A 17979-nucleotide genomic window follows, 5' to 3' on the forward strand; every position below is an offset into this window, starting at 1 on the left:
ATTTCAAATCCAAATTACTACAGCTTGACTCTACGTATTTTAATTGCTATTTATGATAAATTCAAACCAGCATTTAATATTTTAACTAATAATTAAATTTATTGATGCTAGATTATGTGATTTCATGGTTGAGTGAAAATATTAAATAATGTATATTTATAATCTTATCTTAATTAAATATGTAACATCCCATGAGTAATGGTTGATACATTTTAAAAGTTGCAAACTATATTAATATATTTTAATTATTTTTAAATTTTTATATATATTACTGCAATGTGATTCTTGTTGTTTGTTTAAAACAAATAGAAATTTTTATAATTGAGCTAATGTCTAATTAAAGGTATAATTTGGGGTTGTAATGGTATTAGTGATTTTAAAATGGTTAAAGTATGCTTTATAAATTTTATATTTCTTTTCGGAAATTTAGAAATTAATTTTTTATTTTATGTTTAAAAATTCAACTATTAACATGGTTAAATTTTTGTTATTGATTTTGTTGATGTGATATTTTAAATAAAAATTTATTTGATAGTTATATAATTAAAAATTATATTGTAATTATCTTGAATTTAATAAAAGAATAATTTTAACAATTTTAAAATTAAAAAATAAAAGACCAAATTTTGAAAAAAATATAGGAATAAATTATAAATTTTCAGAAAAGTACTTATGTCAAGCTTTTTAAAAAGTAAATGAAATTAATGAGTTAAAAAAGGCCGAAGCCCAGGTGCTCCTTTTGATCCAACGCAAGAACAAACATACAGCCACAGGCCATGAGGTGGGAAACGAATTCCCAAATTGATTGGGATTTGGCATCGTTCAATATATATCGGCCGATACCTCACACCGGCAACGATTAAAAAAAAAAAGGGAAATGCCTGGGCTAACCTGCAACGCCTGCAACAGAGAATTCCTTGACGAGGCCGAGCGGAAGCTCCATTACAAGTCCGATTGGCACCGCTACAATCTCAAGCGCAAGGTCTTGTTTTTCTTTTTCTTTTCCTTTATTTTTGTTTTATCTCTTACCAGTATTATTATATTTTGAATTTCAGATGAAATTTCTGAAATATCTTTTATCTTGAGATGCAAATTAGAAATATTGCTTATTGGGATCTAATTTAGTTTGCAAAATCAAAGTTGCATCAGCAGCTGATTTATAGTAATTTTAAAGGTCACTTTTTGAAATATTTATTTTGCGCCTAAATGAACAATATTCGTATGATTTATTATTTTAATCATATATTGTATGCAATTCAATGTTATCAATTTCATCATTTTTTAAAATAAAACAAATTGAAATTTTTGTGATGCTAGAGTTTGATGTCTCTGTTGAATGATTGTGCAATCAATGATTGCTCTTGATTAATTATGGGGATTCTTTTATTATGGTAAAATTAAATCAGGTAGCTGGGGTTCCAGGGGTGACGGAAGCTTTGTTTCTGGCAAGGCAAACAGCACTTGCTGAAGAGAAAGATAAGCAGAATGAAACCCCCATGCTTTACAGTTGTGGTCTTTGTGGCAAGGGCTATCGAAGTTCCAAGGCTTACTCTCAGCATCTTAAGTCACGGGCTCATATTGCACAGACTTCTCAACACCCTGAAGAGGAGAAGGCAGCCATTATCAAGCCATTTATACGTCGTGCTGTAAATAAGCCTCCACAACCAAGGGATATGAATGATGAGGAAAGTGACGATAATTGGGTGGAGGTTGATCCAGATGAGGACTTGGCGTCTGGTGATGAAATGCATATTGACAATGGTGAAGAAACAGGACGAGAGGAATTAGATCCATGTTGTTGTTTTATGTGCAATCTGAAGCATGACACCATTGAAAGCTGCATGGTTCACATGCATAAGTTTCATGGTTTCTTCATCCCTGATGTTGAGTATTTGAAGAATCCTGAAGGCTTGCTCATCTACCTTGGCCTTAAGGTAACATATTTTATATGATATTTTTGGATAAATATGTTATACATTATGTACATTAATAAGTTTTCGTTTGTTAATGCTCATGGTATGGTTTATTTACCTCAGGTTAAGAGGGATTTCATCTGTCTGTATTGTAATGAACGGTGCCACCCTTTTACTAGTTTGGAAGCTGTTCGGAAACATATGGCAGCCAAAGGTCACTGTAAAGTGCATTACGGTGATGGTGATGAAGATGAGGAAGCTGAGTTGGAAGAATTCTACGATTATAGCAGCAGGTATGCGTCTTCTTCATCCATAATCAGGTTTATCTTTTATAAGTACTTACTGTTGCTTATTGTTTGTGTGAAAACAGCTATGTGGATGATTGGGGGAAGCAGTTGGTTGCAGTTGGTGATAAGGACAGCACTGTAGAACTTGGTGGTGGCTCGGAGCTTATTATAACCAGAAAATCTGATGAGAGAATTATGTCAAAAACACTTGGTTCTAGAGAATATTCGCGCTACTACCGCCAAAGTCCTCGCCCATCTCCTGCAAATAACATGGCGATTACTGCTGCCTTAGCCTCAAGGTCTACTTTCACTCTTACTTTGGTATTTTGGACCACTGGTTACCATAACAAAGTACAAGGATTTGAAATTCTTCCTTTGGAATAACAAGGAACACAACTAAAGTCATTGCTTTGCCATTCAGGTACAGGAGTATGGGCTTAGCAACTGTGCAGTCAAAGGAACAAATCGTGAGGATGAAGGTGATGAAAGCAATGAATAGATCAGGAGTGGAGACAATGCGGACAAAAGTTGGCATGAAGAATAATGTCATTCAAAACTTGCCTAAGAATGTCCCATATTAGTTGGTAACTCTCAAGCTTCATATCATAACTACTGGAGTAGTATTTGTTTTCTTGAAAAATCAGGTGCTTTATATTCCTGTATGCATCTAAAAGTATGAATTACATATCTTTATTTGCAGCCAATATATTGTATGAATTACATCACTATAACAATATATATGCCTTTGTTTTGCCTTTCTCTCGAGAGTTTTTGGCTCTTGAGTGTTCTTTACACTTAGGTACTTCTGAATGTGTTGAAATCAGATGTGTGAGCAAATTGGTCCACCATTTTTTTAAATTACATCCAAGACCATTACTGCATGTAAATTCCACTCGAACTTCTAAATCTTTTGCGATGGTGTTCTTTTTTTTTTTTTTCTTTGGTAATCATTTTATGATGAAAATATTAAAAAGAAAACCTGTAAAAACTCATAATCGTTTCCCACTGGATGTCTATTTGCGTAATATATATTATCGAAAATGAACAAAATATAACCACATGAAATTCAAGTCTGAAACAAAACAAGCATAACAGGCTCCAAGGGTATTTTTACATGTTTAAGAATCTAAAACTGTCTGCAGCAGCAATTACCATATCGCTCACCACATGGACAGGATCAACCCTCAGCTTCACTTCTTGGGTATGCGGCTGCTTGCAAAAATTGAGCAAATTAGTTAATGAATATGACTGGTTTATAACCCCAGAACCCTTTGAGCAAAGCCATGGGTTTTAGGGTTGTCAAATATCAGTGAAAATTGAAGGTAGGCTGGCCTCATCATCAACAGTTTGCTATGTAAAGTAAAGCCTGGATACAAGGGGACACGGTGATCCATAAAGTACATACCTAATTATCATAAAAGCGGGATCGGCGTCTTTGAGAACTGTGAAAATCATGAACAAAAAAATGGATAAACTTTGAAGAAAAATTGAGGTCATGAAACTAGTAACTCTTGTCATGTAATTCTAATAATGCCCAACAACACAAGCTGTTCTAACTAATGTAGGCCAAACATCTCATGATTATCTAAAAAAATTGTCTTTATGATATCTTCAGCGGACTCAAAATCCAAGCCAATTAATCCAACAATAACTTATTAGATGATTTTCAACCATCTAAGCCCAACGTAAAGCAACTCTTTTTTCTGTGATGTACCTTACGATATCTTAATTCTAAAACAAATAAGCTAAAAACTAGATAAGAACAGAACAAGAAAACATCTAAGAAAGAGAAAGGGAAGCAGAAAGGAACGTTACTGACCTTTGATAGCTGGTGCTACCTCTTGAGGAGCCACTTGTGCTCACAAACTCATCATCAGTCTCATCTACTCTATATTCTGCAAATTCTACAGAATGCACTGAACCCTCATCAGAAGTTGATGAAGCATAACTAGAGCGGTGAATTCTCCTTCGAGTATCACTGCCTCTTGATCTCCTTCTATTTCTAGAGTTCCTGAAATTATCAAACATCTGATATAAAATGCAAGAGGTCCACCAGTTGCCCTCATCACCAGGAAAGTCCTCCAATTCATCTCCAGAATCATCTTCACCATATTCAATTACATAGTCTCCAAGAACCACCCCACGTGGGACTTCTGAGTGTATAGTGCTCAAAACATCTACCATCTCAGAGGACTGCTGAAAATTTTCCCAATCAAGCTGCCGAGCAGGATCAATTCTTGAAGGGCGTGCATGAGGGTGCTCTATCTGAGCATGCTTATGTAATTCCAAGTAGGTTCCCGCAAATGTACACTGTTCCTCCTCACAACAACGCTTCTTCTCATCTAGAAGTAAACGAGCCTTATCGACAATAACCCATCCAGTGACTTGCCCTCTACATAGGGGACAAGTTGGCCTACAGTTGTCTTCAGATACTTCTAGCTGAATGTTAGCTATAGAAGATGTATCAGACGTCAAAATGGACGACATTCCATGTGCATTTTTGAATCGATCCAAACAATTTGAATGCATGTGATTTGTGTCACAAACAAAAGGGCGGCAGCCTTTCTCATAAGACGAGCATTGAAGAAGTACCCCATTGTGGGGGAAATCCAAACATATAGGACAAATCACATCGTCCCAATTTGTATTCAACTGAACATCCTCCATATAAGACGATGTTTTGCGTTGGTGCCCTCTTTCATGAAATTGTTCCATAGAGATTGCAATAATAATTTACAAGCACATGGCATGCACCTCCCTCATACAACAAACTTAGATTAAAATTGAAAAGTACTTTTCGCAAGAAACCCACCAAGCTTCAAGGTGTCAAACAAGTAGAACCAACCGTTGAACTACTATATGTTGTCAACTAAAGCGCTGCATATAGCAGAGAAAGTTTTAAGTTGCATCCGGCAACAGCTTAATCGCAGTCTAATATCCAAATTCAACAGTCAAATAGGATGGAAACTCAGCGATCAAGCAATTTTGAATCTGTAGTCAACTAGTACAATACTACAATCAGATACGAACTGATTTCCAGAGGGATACTATTTTCATACTTTGGAAATAAACAATAAAAAGATAAATAGAAGCACAGATTGATTGAGCTTTGACGCCATAACTGTTATTAACGAAATACCAAAACGACAGAAAATGAATAGAATAAAAAGTGAATAGGCAACAACGAAAATGATAAAAGAAAAGAAAAATAGCGCAGGAAAACAAACAGATTCGTCACTAACCAAAATGATCAATTGCGTACTCAGCAAAAAGGGGAAAAAGTGTCCAGAGAGCAATCAATCTTGTCAAAAAAAAAAAAGATCACACCCAAATTGGTAGAGTATTAAAGGAAGGCAACCATGTGTACCGGGTGAAACGAAGAAAAGCTTAGAAATTCAACCAAAATTAAAAGCTGCCTAGTGAACCATATTTAAAGAAAACATAATAAAGAGAAGTGAGAAAATTGGGGGATTTACCTTAGATGGATTTTGTTTTGAAGCGCAAAAGAAAGAGAGACTTCGTTTGCACTTGCTCTTCTCTCTGAATTGAGAAAGGCAATTTGTTTGAGTGCTAGAATTGATAATGGGTAGCCCTCTTTCTGCTATTATATATAAAAAAGAAATTGACTTTCCATATGAGATAGAAAGCAAAGGGATTAGTGGAAGTAGAGAGGACTTGAACTCTCGGAGGGATAAAAATGGCAAATTACTTGTATTACCGTATATAGTGTTTTCATTTTTCGGTTTCACTTTCAACAACTTGACTTTATTGCCCTTTCCCATTGTCCCAGCGCGCCCCCAACCTCTAAATATTAGGGTTTCTCTTGGAAGACTGATTGCTTCATAAAATTTTTTCTTATAAGCTTGATACTTGAAAGTATAATATTATTATCATCGGCAACATGTCATCCGAATCGGAAGAGCAGCAGCTGAGCAAGAAAGCCGCCAAAAAAGAAGCTGCCAAGCTGGAGAAGATACGCCGCCGCCAGGAAGCCGCCGCCTTGGCCTCAGCGGCTTCTTCTCTCTCCGTCGAGGAGGAGGACCCCTATTCCTCCAACTACGGTGACGTCACTCTCCCGGAGCTTAAATCTTGCTCCAAACCAGATGCTGGCAATTGGAGCATGGCAATTTCTTCCATGGACTGGACTCGTGTCGGAGCCCTTACCCAAGAGCTGAAGGAGAAGGAGGTGCTTATAAGGGGACGAGTCCACACAACACGACCAGTGTCGAAGAATATGGCGTTCGTGGTGGTGAGGGAGAGGGGATTTACCGTGCAGTGCTTGGTTGCTACGCATGAAGCGGGAGTGAGTCGTCAGATGGTGAAGTTTGTAGCTGCACTCAATCGAGAATCCATCATTGATGCAATCGGTATGGTATCTGTCCCTGGGAATCCCATCAAGGGAACCACCCAGCAGGTCGAGATTCATGTTAGAAAATTGTATTGTGTGAATAAAGCTATGCCTACCTTACCCATTAATGTTGAGGATGCTGCTCGAAGTGATGCTGAAATTGAAGCTGCTTTGCAAGTATGTAATACACACCTCTTTATCTTGATGCAATTTATACGTATACGTGTTTGTTATCACTCATATCATATATCTATCATTTAATCTTACTACAGGCCGGAGATAAGCTTCCTCGTGTCAATCAAGATACACGATTGAACTTTAGGGTTCTTGATATTAGGACCCCTGCTAATCAAGGAATTTTCCGCATCCAGTGCCAAGTTGGAACTGTAAGTCTCAAAGGCTTTGCTGTTGCCAACATGCCATCGTCTTCTCTTTCTTTATTTCCATCGATATGATTGTTACTACATGCAATTGTGTTGCCCTTTACCTTTTGCTTGTCTATCAAAATTTCTAACTTAATAAATATGGATATGTCTTGGCATTGCATTTCTCACATCAGATGACAAATTTGGTTTTCATTATCCATTGTTTTATATCGTCTCCAATCACTGAGGATTGTAACTGTTTGTTTACTTTCTCATTTCCATCTTATATCTAAATTGCTAAATGGTATCTCAAACAAGTCCAAAAATTTGTGCAGATATTTAGGCAATTCTTGCTGTCTGAGGGTTTTGTTGAAATCCACACCCCTAAGCTGATAGCTGGCTCTAGTGAAGGTGGTTCTGCTGTTTTTAAGCTAGACTACAAAGGGCAACCTGCGTGTCTGGCACAGTCCCCTCAACTTCACAAGCAGATGGCGATATGTGGGGACTTTGGACGGGTTTTCGAGGTTGGCCCCGTTTTTAGAGCTGAGGATTCCTACACTCATAGGCATTTGTGTGAATTTACAGGGCTTGATGTTGAAATGGAGATCAAGAAGCATTACTCTGAGGTATGATTGGTTGTTGCCTTTAGTCATGACTCCTGAATTTTCTTTATGGTTTAATGGCTATTTGACCCTCTGCATGCAGGTGATGGACATTGTGGACCGATTATTTGTTACCATGTTTGATAGTTTGAATGAGAAGTGTCGGAAGGAACTTGAAGCTGTAGGGAAGCAGTATCCCTTTGAACCTCTGAAGGTTTTTACCCATTCTTCAGTTCTGCAATACTTGTATATCTTTTAAGCTTCTGTGTTATTTTGGAGTTTGTACCATTAAATATTCTTGTATTAGCCAGTGAAATATTGCTGGAATAGAATGAAACATGCAAATGTGGAATTATTTCTGTTTCTTTTTTTAATCTATATTCTATTATTAACATTTTGCAATATGCAGTACAAGCCAAAGACCCTGCGACTTACATTTGAAGAAGGAATTCAGATGCTTAAGGTAATCTTAAAGCTTTTTGGTTATTTAAATTTAAGTCACATGTTGTGGTATTTGCTCTTCTTTCTTTTTTTTCATGTTAAAGAAGAAATAGGTGAAATAAATGAGGTGACGTAATGCATGGGCAATAAAAGTAATTAGAATGGTAGTAGGAAAGGATATAAAGACGTGAAGGAAGTAGCTTGCTTAAGTTGTTATACTTGGATCTGATGCTAAGGATTTCTCAGACCTATTTTGTCCTGTGAAATGGTTTTGTCATTTTAGATGATTTTTATTGTAGTTCACCTTCTCCCAAATTTCTTGTGTTTGTTCAGGATGCTGGTGTGGAAGTTGACCCTCTTGGGGACCTTAATACAGAAGCAGAGAGAAAATTGGGCCAGCTTGTTTTGGAGAAGTAATTTATAACTTATACCTATTTCTTGTACAATTTTGTTCTGCCATTCTTTTCTTTCACTGATTGTGACCTTTCAATTATGAACTTAAAATTGTTTATTGTAGGTATGACACTGAATTTTATTTGCTGCATCGCTATCCTTTGGCTGTGAGGCCATTCTACACCATGCCTTGCTATGATAATGCCCTTTACAGTAATTCATTTGATGTCTTCATACGAGGTAATCAGCTAGATCGATCCTTTTTTTTTGGGGGGGGGGGTACTTGATCTATTTTTCATATCTATGTGTGGCTACATTTGTTCTGCGCTCGCGTGTTTTGGTTAGGCATTGTGCTTTTTCTTTTTTCTCTTTGTATGCTTGATATTCTCCTGCAAAGGTTTCATGTGAGAATTTTGGGTTCACTGGTACTGGTAGTGACAAGAACGGATTGAAGTTGTCAGCTTTTCCTCTGTTAATAAATGACAATGTTAAATGAAACTAGAAATGAAACTAGAAATGAACGCCAAGAAAATCTGGAGCTCTTTTGATGTGGTGGTGGTTGTGTTGCCTAGATGAAGTTGTAAATAGAAGATAGCACAAATACTGAAGTGAAAATTAAGGAACAAGAGGTTTAGTGGATTGAAATAATCACCTTCTAAATCTTTTTTTGCTTGTATCCTGTGCTATTGAATAATGGCATTCAAGCTCTGTTCCTTTTCCTTATCAGCTTGCATTTTTTGTTAATTCTCCATGTTTCCCCTTGGGTGGTCTTAAGCTTTTGGAATTTCCACCTTTTTTTTTCTGTTATTTTCTTCGAACTTATTAATGGTTATGTTATCAATGAAATCAAAATCTCTTTTGGTTGCCCCCTTTTCACTTGAGTGATTCAATTGATTTGAACTTGCTAAACTGTTTCCTATCCTTTAGGTGAGGAGATAATTTCTGGAGCTCAGCGTGTCCATGTACCAGAATTTTTGGCAGAACGTGCACAGGCATGTGGAATTGATGTCAATACAATCTCAACCTATATTGATTCTTTCAGGTAGTTAAAAATCACACAATTTCTCAATAAACCTTACTTTCCTTCTAGTAGTAAATCTCAATTCTGAATTTTTACTGACCAAATGAAGCGGTTGATCCTAGAGCTTAACGTAAAGTCTAGGGTACAGATAAAGTTAGTTAGAGAAGTGCTTATCAGGAATATTTCTTTACGCTTTTACAGATATGGTGCACCACCACACGGTGGGTTTGGAGTGGGATTGGAGCGTGTGGTGATGCTCTTCTGTGCTCTGGGTAACATTCGTAAAACTTCACTTTACCCTCGTGACCCTCAAAGAATCACTCCATGATCATGATAGAGCAGAGTTTCTGCCAATGCAACTCTTGGATCTTCTCCTAAGTTCGATGTGTTATTTGGATAGAATCAAAAGAATCTTATTTCTGCTTTTTATCTTTAAAAATTGGCTAGTTTGTTTTCCCAGCACACTCTTCCTTTGTTTACTAATTGTTATGTTTTGACTTTTGAGACGTGTTTAGAATAAGCCGAGCCTAAAACAGTTTATTGAATTTTAAAGAAAGGACTTTGCAAATGGAGGGATGGATTTTTGAATGTCAAGCAATATTAGTCAACTTAAACATTCCCGATGGTGACATGCATAAAGTAGTAATGATTTGTTAAACTGTTGCTCAAAGTACTAATCTTCCTATTTATGCCACCGGGTCTTGGTTTCTGCTCTGCATAAGCAGTTCCTGAATCTGAGGTATATCTGCCGATTTGGGCGGTTGAGGGATGCAAGGCGTTTCTCAACACAAGCAATATAATGGTTTTAAAATTCCAAGTGCGCTTGACAGCATCGACTATGCTACCCTTATTGGACGTAATATGAATATGCTTAAATGTGTTTTTATATATCAAGAAATTATACTTTATACTGTTTGTAAATATATAAAGGACACGTGTATTAAAAAAATTAAAAAGGTAAAAGTTTGCTATTAAACAAAAGCTATATACAAATAGTAAAGCATCTGTCGAAGAGAATTGTTCACTAGCAAGATGGATTACATGCAATTGCTTGTCAAGGTGTTTCTTTTCCTTCCCTAAGGGACTTTGGACTCTGGTTGTTATTCAAAACATATTGAACCTCTTTTATGGTCTCCAGTTAACTCACTAGTAAGCCTGAAAGAGAGCTTGTCTGATTCTGGCCTTTCTAAGGGGCTCGACAGTCAGTTACTGCTATTTGGCAGGTACTCAGTTTAATTGTTTTGGGATTCATATTTCAAAAAACGGAGCTATTTCCTGAGTAGCTATGCCCAACAGATTCCAATCTTGAGGTTGGGAATTAAGAGATGAGCGCTGTTTCCCGCAACCCGAAACTGTCGTTTGCATTTGCCAACTATTGGCAGTAAAGAAGCTAAAAAGGGAAATTAAATTATTACTCTCATCAATGCCATATCTTGATAATATGCCGACAGCTATTGCATTTGCAGCAAAGACTGCTTAGTTATCAGATGCAAGATACGGAGTTGCATGGATTAAGGAGACTTGTCAGAATGAAACTTGCAGATCTTGTAAACCTTAACCCACGCCATTATGGGGCTTAAAACTCGAAAATCATTGTACTAATAAGTTTAGCAGAGCAAAAGGGTTTTTCATGCACCGTACAAGGAACAGTTAAACAAGCTTATTTGGAAAAATCTTTTTCATATCCAGAAAAAGAGACTACTTCCTGGAAATTTCTATTTTACCCTTCTTGCCTTTTCACCTAAGGGCAGCAAGCCAACGGGCAGACCCTCACAAAAAAAAAAAAAAAAAAAAACTAACCAGCAGGCAGAAATAGATATTAACACACAAAACACCAGGCAAAAGAAAGAAGAGATGCCGAAAGAAAACCAAAATAAGACATGGATCCAACTGAGAACCTGCATTTAAACAATCAAAGAGTAACGGATATGGCAGGCACTGCACACATATATAGCTACACAGAGAAACCACATCTAATGATTCCCCTTCCTACCACTAAAGCTACGACCACCACTAGTCCAAGTACAGTTCACACCAAATCCAAACACCAGCAGTCTTAACTGTTACCTTCTCCTATCTCAGAAAATAAAAAAGGGTAAAAGCAAATCCAAAAGAGAAATACTGATACATACATCAACTTATATTTAAATTCTTACTGTTGCTTGCTCTTTTCATTTTCATTTATATCCTCTTTTCCTTTCTGTTCTTCGCTATTTTATTCAGGATCAGTCGATTGTCATTGGTTGAGTCATGCAACACCTGAACCGAGCCTTCCGAACAGTTGTCAGTATCTCAGTTTCCGCATTCTCAAGCATCTTTACAATCTCAGTGAAGGGAGGACGAACTTCTGGGTTAGTGTCCCAGCAACGGATCATGATCTCACTCAGCACAGGGAGACAATCATTTGGAATGACCGGTCTTACACCCTTGTTCACCACAGCAAATGCCGCCTGCACTGCAGTCATGTTCTGGAAAGGAAGCATGCCAGTTATGAGCTCCCAAAGGACAATTCCAAAACTATACACGTCTACTTTTTGTGTGTATGGCCTATGTTGTATCATCTCTCTGCAAGTGAAAAGACAGGCACGGAATCATTTCAGTTACGTTTCATTTCCAGATGGACGTGGGCGTGGGTGAGGGCGTCCTTATTCGAGTCAACATGAATAAAGAACAAATTTCAACTAAAACACGTGACGCATAGACAACTTAGACACCAAATCAACCGGTTAGCTAATTAATGCAGTTTCATGTAAAAGACAGGCACAGAATCACTTCAATTATAATTCATTTCCAGATGGACGTGGGTGTGGGTGAGAGTGTCCTTATCCAAGTCAACCAACAATATTACTATCATGAATACAGAACAAATTTCAACTGAAACACGTAACGTATAGGCAACTCGGACACCAAATCAACCGGTTAGCTAATTAATGCAGTTTCATGTAAAAGGTAATTTAGCGAACGCTAATGATGAACTAAATACCAAAACAAATACACCCATTGAACATCACTATGTAGTTATGATTGATATATGATTCCTAATCAGTTCCTACTAATCCATTTGAAACAGGAAAGTATTTCCACTTGAAACATGCATGTAACATGGCAAGTAGAAAGTTACAAGATGAAGTGATGCAATTTTCTCAGCTTCTTTCCCTTGCAATGGGGAATCACCTTATCAGTGCATATTACACCAAGCACATAAGAAAGAGGAATTAAAAATGCACAATTCTCGATGCCTCAAATTATTCTATTTATTTGGGTATAATACATACGGAGTACATTATGCATTTAAGTCTGCACCTCCAGTCAACGAAAGTTAGGCTCAAAACCATTGATGGGTAATAAATACAAGAATATATATTGTATGGTAGTAATAACTTGATATGGCCTTCTGCCTTATCAAATATAGTTATATCAACTCATGGACACAGTTTTGACATTACATCAAAGTTGAATTGTGAAACTGGAACTTGTCGCATAAAAATGTATCCTTCAAGCCAGTCAGAACTTTGCCCTCTATAAAGGCATTGACAATTTTCCCACCCCAAACTATCAACAAGACCAAAGCAAATACTTCAAAAATGATAATTTGAAGTATCATCTTAACAAGGGAATACAACAATCACTTTAGCAATCTGTTTAATATGTATAACCCATGGAGAATATTCCCAATTTTTAGAATAGTTGGCCAAATCGCAAATTCATAATTGTTGCTTTCCAAATTTCCTTATTTGCGCAGACTCCAGAGTAGGCATTACTGAGTGCAACAAATGACTTGCTCAGCTTCCTCCTTTTAACTCCTTGCTTCAACACAATTTAGGCCATTACTAAGTACGTTGATTCAATTGTCTTCCTACCTTGATTCACATGACACAAAAGACACAGTAACCTCCCGACATCTAATTAAAACTCTTAACCCATCCGTTTGTTTACATCACTACTATTCCATGCACAGTCATATTTATATAAAGGCCGCAAATAACATTAATGCTTCGCTTGGTAGGAGTATAAGTTTTTTTTTACATGTTTTTAGAAAATGAGTTAGCAATAAACTAATTTCACTTGGTAATTTTTAGTCACTCACATGACTTGATTTCAGCAAAGGGAAGGAGAAGTTTTTACTTATTTAGAAGAGATCTTTTATCTTTTACTAGAGTTTTACTCATCCTTCCTAATTTCAAGTTTAAATTTGTATTAATAATTCTTTCTATTATGATAAACTATTTTAATACTTATGTAAGAATTAAGCTTTTCCTTGTGTTAATACACTAAATAACCAAATGAGGCAAAAAGTTGTTAAGTGGGAAAAATGAAGCCTCAAGCTTTAAGGAGCAACTGATCCTTTAGCCATCATGAACTGGTTTTGTTCCAGTAGATGTGACAGGTAGATTTGAATGTTGAGAATTAGCCTCTTTAGAACAATAACGCTTAACTATAGAGAGACACAAGTCGTGAGTACTGTCTGTAAGTCAAACCTCAATGCGATGCAAGAAGATATGCAAATAATAATGTATAAGTTCCAAATAGTCTCAAGGAAGTTTTTGCAATTCCTATCATGCTATGGCACAATCAATATAGTTTAGATGCAGCAGACAAAGCTAGTCACGGAGCCACATGGAAGCCTCAGTCCCTATTTCTAGTAGTTATATATAGTTTTATGAATTATAAACAAATTAATGGATGTGTAACATGACAGCATACAGCAATGAGGAGAGTAAGGCATAAACCAAAAAAAAAAGGATCACTTGATGTAAATGAATCCCAAATAAATCATGAAATCAAAAGGCATTTGAGAGTAACAAAAACAAATAACCTTGGATACACCAAGCATAAAGTAGAAGTATAATTGGAAAAAATATTACTAGTTTCTTATGAAAAAATTTTATATTTGACTGTGAAAATGCACCCAAACATGAAATAGGGACAACATATAAAGGTAGAAGACATGTTTTCCTGGCCTCAAATAGTGGAAGTAGATTAAGACAAGCTATGCACAATTTGTCTTGCTTGAAAGCACAACATCAACTCTGCATATTAGGATCATATCATTAAAATCTCAATTGTTCAAATTTTCACAAGAACACTCACCCTTCCAAACTAATCTAGGACATAAATGTAAGCTTGGCAAGCACTTTATTTATCAAGTACCCACTTAATAGTTATGTTACATCTTTATTTTGCTTCAAGAAGAAGCCTAATTCAATTTAAGCAGTAAGACATCCAAATACAAACATTCACAATTACATTACGGAGAGGCCTCAAACATCTAATCTCCTAAGATGATACTTGTGTTCCACAATAATCTAATCAACTTTCTTCTGGATATATAACAATCATGTCAATTTGTTAAATAATTTCATTACAATATTCCAGTTGAAAATGGGGATCTAAAAAATTCTAAATCAAATCACATTCATTAAGGTATTTTAGAAGGAACTGCATAATCAAATTCAGAATTCAGACAAAGCGTAAAGAAAGTTCTATATTATGACAAGAACCTTTAAAGAAACCTCAAAAGAATATAGAATCAAAAGCAAAGAAGATGCAAAAACAGAAAATAGCAGAACCTTAGACAGCAGGATTTACTCCCTAACATAATCCCCGTAGAAAGTTCTATATTATGACGAGAACTTTTAAAGAAACCTCAAAAGAATATAGAATCAAAAGCTAAGAAGATGCAAAAACAGAAAATAGCAGAACCTTAGACAGCAGGATTTACTCCCTAACATAATCCACTACGGGTAAATATAATAGATAATTGACAAAAAGATAAAGTTAATTAATCGAAAGGGTAAGAAATCTATGCAGAACGAATGAACATCAATAGGGGTTTTCTTTAAAGTTTCTGGAGAATACTTGCCAACTAGCAAGAGTAGTCTAAAGATGAAAAGAACCATCAAATAAGGAAAAAGAAAAGTGTGAATGTCACATATAACTGGGAAGAAACTGTAATCTATTGTCTAAAGACTTACGGCGCCATCCAACGATATGTCCCTGTCTCTGGTGTCATGCCCTCAGTCTGCACCTCAATACGTGCGACACCAAAATCTGCAATCTTTATTGATTTATCAGCAGCAATCAGAAGGTTATCTGACTTCAAATCCCGGTGAATAAACCCAAGTCCATGCACATAGGCCATCCCTCTAGCAACATCCAATGCCTGCTTGACTGCCAACTTCAATGGCACAGCACGATTCTGCCTCCTTGTTAGAAACTGTCGAACTGAGCCTCCCTTAGCATACTCCGTGACAATACACCAAACCATTGGCTTACGACAAGCCCCAATAAATCGCACAATATTAGGATGCTTTAGTGTTGCAAGCATCATAAGTTCCTGCTGAAACTGCTGTTCCATAACTTGTGCCTTCTCAGGGCTATTTTCTGGCCTTTCCAATATCTTAATCGCAACATCCTCACCATTATATGTACCTCTGTATAACTTCCCAAAAGCACCTTGAGCAAAAGCTGTACCCATATTAAGCTTTCTTAAATCAATAGCCCACTCATCATAATTCTGTAATACCTCAGTCTGATACCTGCCATCCATCAATGCTTGTGCTAATGCATCATCATTAAGTGCATGGCCAACCTTACCAGGACGAAACACACTCTGCCCCACAGAGACAGAGTAATTGCTACGTTTCACAGGTTTTAAACCAGGGTGGCTTAAAATGTGGGTCAGAGAATCATTAGAGCCCACACTACTGTTTTCAACTGACATGGACACAGATCCACCGGCATTACTAGTCTGTAAACTGTCAATAGACATGTTTGTGCCTTCACCAAGTTTTTGATAGAACCCTTGAGTAAAATCATAGTAATTGTTGTCATTATTGTTGGTTCCTCCCATAAGTCCTGTAAATTTAGGCCCCTCGACCATTTTCCCAATTATGAATGAAACCCCAAAAGATAAAATCAGGATAACCAATTCTCTTTAGCCCAAACTCTTGACACTCATTTGATGGTTCAATTGCTTAGGATATCACCTAAAACCAACAAGATGAAAGCTCGTGAGTTCCCACCTAACACTAAGTGATAGATATTAGGGGCATACAACAAGCATTGCTTAAAATTTTAAGATAGAAGTTGTACCTAATTTGTCAAGTAAAGGAATTGAAGAGATTAAGATGAAGTTGTTTTGGGAGGTAAGCGGAGCTTACATTTTTCTTAATTGGCTTGGTTTTAATTTAACCGATTTGAGAATGGAGATACAAACTAGCTTTAGTTTCCCGTTTCGAAATGTTTGTTCATGCCTTTAGTTTTAAAAGAATAGAATGAAGAAATAAGACAAACCTTAATTTGGCAAAGGATAATGAAAAAAGCCTTGGAGTTGCAAGCACGCCCTAGAAATGCAATTACCCGGATCTAAGATTGTGTACGCTGAATCGGAGCGCCTACACCAAAATATCCGTTCGCGAAACAGTCAAACCTCCAAAGCACCACCAATAACTGAGATTGAAATGCAGAAGCTGCAAAGAAGTGAATTTTAGGCTTAAAAAAATAAAAAATTACTAGGGATTAAATCATTCAACTTCCAAATGCAAAAAAGGTTTCCTACAGCTCTGTCCTTAGATCAACCGTACAGAAGGAAGCAGAACGAAAACGATTCAGCTACAGATTTTCCACAAACCAAACACAATTTGAAATTCAAAATTTCTTTCTTTTATTTCCTTTTCAAGTTAAACATCAAATTGAATCCAAATATTCCATTTTGATCAAAAAGTAATTATTAAAAGAATAACATGTTCCTTCGTAAATCTAACACAGATCAAATTAAAGGAAGCTTGGAAATAGAAGAAAAGAAAAGGTAAAAACCTTGGGAAGACAGGGGATCAAGAGAGCCGATTCAGATGGGAGAGATATAAGGGATACATACCTTTTCCTTGATAGAAGAGCTGAACACAGATAGGGATGAAAATAACAACAAAGAAGATGAAGATGAAGAGGAGGAAAGGAGCTCTCCCAGTCAGTCTACGCTTCTCATTTACTTTCGAAGCCTCGTTTTAATTGTGACCTGACCCAGTACTACTCGCCACTTCTCTCTCTACTTTTCCAATCGCTCTATCTACTGTACACGTGTCGTAATTCTTTTCTTTGTTTTGCTTTTTCGAGGTCTTCCTCCTCCATCCAGTGATAGCGCGCGTGTCTTTCTTCCCTTTGCTCTGCTTTTCTTTTCTTTTTTTTTTTTCTCTTTTTTTTAATAAATTTTTGTCTCGTTTTTATTTATTTTTCCTCGATTAATTAATTCCTTAGTAGTGTTGGATTTGGACACACATCTTTCTATTTTATTTCTAAGCCCTTTAGTTTTGTAGACTTCAAATTCATAATTTTGAATTTTAACTAATAATAAAAAAGATTTAGGAGGATAATTTCATGGGAAAAATCTCAAATTTATATATAAATTTTAATTTAATCTGTAATTTTATATATAAAATTTTAATTTGATCTAATTTTTATAAATTATTAACATAATCAATAATATAATATTATTTTATATTTATATATATTATATAAACAGATAATTATATTTATCTAATATAAAAATAAATTGATATATTTATTTGATTAAATCAAAATTAAACTTTTATTTATACATCTAAACGCAA

The 17979-nt window shown here is 36.1% G+C and overlaps 4 protein-coding genes across 11 annotated transcripts; 2 read left to right on the top strand and 2 right to left on the bottom strand.

Moving 5' to 3' along the window:
* Positions 1-692: 692 nt before the first annotated feature.
* On the top strand, positions 693-3058 carry LOC108481390 (cytoplasmic 60S subunit biogenesis factor REI1 homolog 1-like). The gene is made up of 5 exons (XM_017784533.2): positions 693-982; positions 1407-1934; positions 2037-2206; positions 2284-2499; positions 2622-3058. Exons 1-5 carry the CDS (start codon positions 878-880, stop codon positions 2779-2781), a joined length of 1179 nt encoding a protein of 392 aa, XP_017640022.1. The 5' UTR covers positions 693-877; the 3' UTR covers positions 2782-3058.
* Positions 3059-3198: 140 nt separating this feature from the next.
* LOC108481399 (uncharacterized) lies at positions 3199-5982 on the bottom strand. 6 transcript variants are annotated; one of them, XM_017784556.2, is made up of 5 exons: positions 5677-5801; positions 5443-5501; positions 4020-5077; positions 3606-3642; positions 3199-3409 (listed from the first exon to the last, which is right to left on the bottom strand). In XM_017784556.2, exons 3-4 carry the CDS (start codon positions 4913-4915, stop codon positions 3606-3608), a joined length of 933 nt encoding a protein of 310 aa, XP_017640045.1. In that variant the 5' UTR covers positions 4916-5077; positions 5443-5501; positions 5677-5801; the 3' UTR covers positions 3199-3409. The 6 variants fall into 6 exon arrangements, with proteins under 6 accessions (XP_017640045.1, XP_052886575.1, XP_017640033.1 ...); XM_053030615.1 differs by lacking the exon at positions 5443-5501 and having other exon boundaries at positions 4020-4639; positions 5677-5982; XM_017784544.2 differs by lacking the exon at positions 5443-5501 and having other exon boundaries at positions 4020-5201; positions 5677-5817.
* Positions 5983-6070: 88 nt separating this feature from the next.
* Positions 6071-9926, top strand: LOC108481370 (aspartate--tRNA ligase 2, cytoplasmic). The gene is made up of 9 exons (XM_053030613.1): positions 6071-6725; positions 6821-6934; positions 7249-7539; positions 7619-7729; positions 7925-7978; positions 8290-8369; positions 8474-8589; positions 9277-9391; positions 9572-9926. The coding sequence occupies exons 1-9, from the start codon at positions 6102-6104 to the stop codon at positions 9696-9698; spliced, it is 1632 nt and encodes a 543-aa protein (XP_052886573.1). The 5' UTR covers positions 6071-6101; the 3' UTR covers positions 9699-9926.
* A 1325-nt stretch (positions 9927-11251) lies between these two features.
* LOC108481379 (serine/threonine-protein kinase STY13-like) lies at positions 11252-17529 on the bottom strand. 3 transcript variants are annotated; one of them, XM_053030614.1, is made up of 4 exons: positions 17250-17529; positions 16667-16822; positions 15346-16359; positions 11252-11935 (listed from the first exon to the last, which is right to left on the bottom strand). In XM_053030614.1, exons 3-4 carry the CDS (start codon positions 16251-16253, stop codon positions 11596-11598), a joined length of 1248 nt encoding a protein of 415 aa, XP_052886574.1. In that variant the 5' UTR covers positions 16254-16359; positions 16667-16822; positions 17250-17529; the 3' UTR covers positions 11252-11595. The 3 variants fall into 3 exon arrangements, 2 of the variants coding, with proteins under 2 accessions (XP_052886574.1, XP_017640013.1); XM_017784524.2 differs by having other exon boundaries at positions 16667-16842; positions 17250-17425; XR_008285698.1 differs by lacking the exon at positions 15346-16359 and having other exon boundaries at positions 11796-11935; positions 16667-16842; positions 17250-17411.
* Positions 17530-17979: the final 450 nt, after the last annotated feature.

This window comes from Gossypium arboreum, chromosome 7 (genome assembly GCF_025698485.1).
Source record: "Gossypium arboreum isolate Shixiya-1 chromosome 7, ASM2569848v2, whole genome shotgun sequence".
NCBI lineage: Eukaryota > Viridiplantae > Streptophyta > Magnoliopsida > Malvales > Malvaceae > Gossypium > Gossypium arboreum.

Excerpts from the sequence above, each read along its gene's own strand:
- LOC108481370 (XM_053030613.1), top strand. The coding sequence starts at position 6,102 with ATGTCATCCGAATCGGAAGAGCAGCAGCTGAGCAAGAAAGCCGCCAAA. Across the intron at positions 6,935-7,248 it reads TCCAGTGCCAAGTTGGAACT|ATATTTAGGCAATTCTTGCT; the intron begins GTAAGTCTCAAA and ends AAATTTGTGCAG. Across the intron at positions 7,540-7,618 it reads TCAAGAAGCATTACTCTGAG|GTGATGGACATTGTGGACCG; the intron begins GTATGATTGGTT and ends CTCTGCATGCAG.
- LOC108481379 (XM_053030614.1), bottom strand. The coding sequence starts at position 16,253 with ATGGTCGAGGGGCCTAAATTTACAGGACTTATGGGAGGAACCAACAAT. Across the intron at positions 11,936-15,345 it reads ACATATCGTTGGATGGCGCC|AGAGATGATACAACATAGGC; the intron begins GTAAGTCTTTAG and ends TTTCACTTGCAG.
- LOC108481390 (XM_017784533.2), top strand. The coding sequence starts at position 878 with ATGCCTGGGCTAACCTGCAACGCCTGCAACAGAGAATTCCTTGACGAG. Across the intron at positions 983-1,406 it reads GCTACAATCTCAAGCGCAAG|GTAGCTGGGGTTCCAGGGGT; the intron begins GTCTTGTTTTTC and ends AAATTAAATCAG. Across the intron at positions 2,500-2,621 it reads ACTGCTGCCTTAGCCTCAAG|GTACAGGAGTATGGGCTTAG; the intron begins GTCTACTTTCAC and ends TTTGCCATTCAG.
- LOC108481399 (XM_053030615.1), bottom strand. The coding sequence starts at position 5,982 with ATGGGAAAGGGCAATAAAGTCAAGTTGTTGAAAGTGAAACCGAAAAAT. Across the intron at positions 4,640-5,676 it reads CAAAACAAAATCCATCTAAG|CTAGAAGTATCTGAAGACAA; the intron begins GTAAATCCCCCA and ends GCTAACATTCAG. Across the intron at positions 3,643-4,019 it reads GGTAGCACCAGCTATCAAAG|TTCTCAAAGACGCCGATCCC; the intron begins GTCAGTAACGTT and ends TGATTTTCACAG.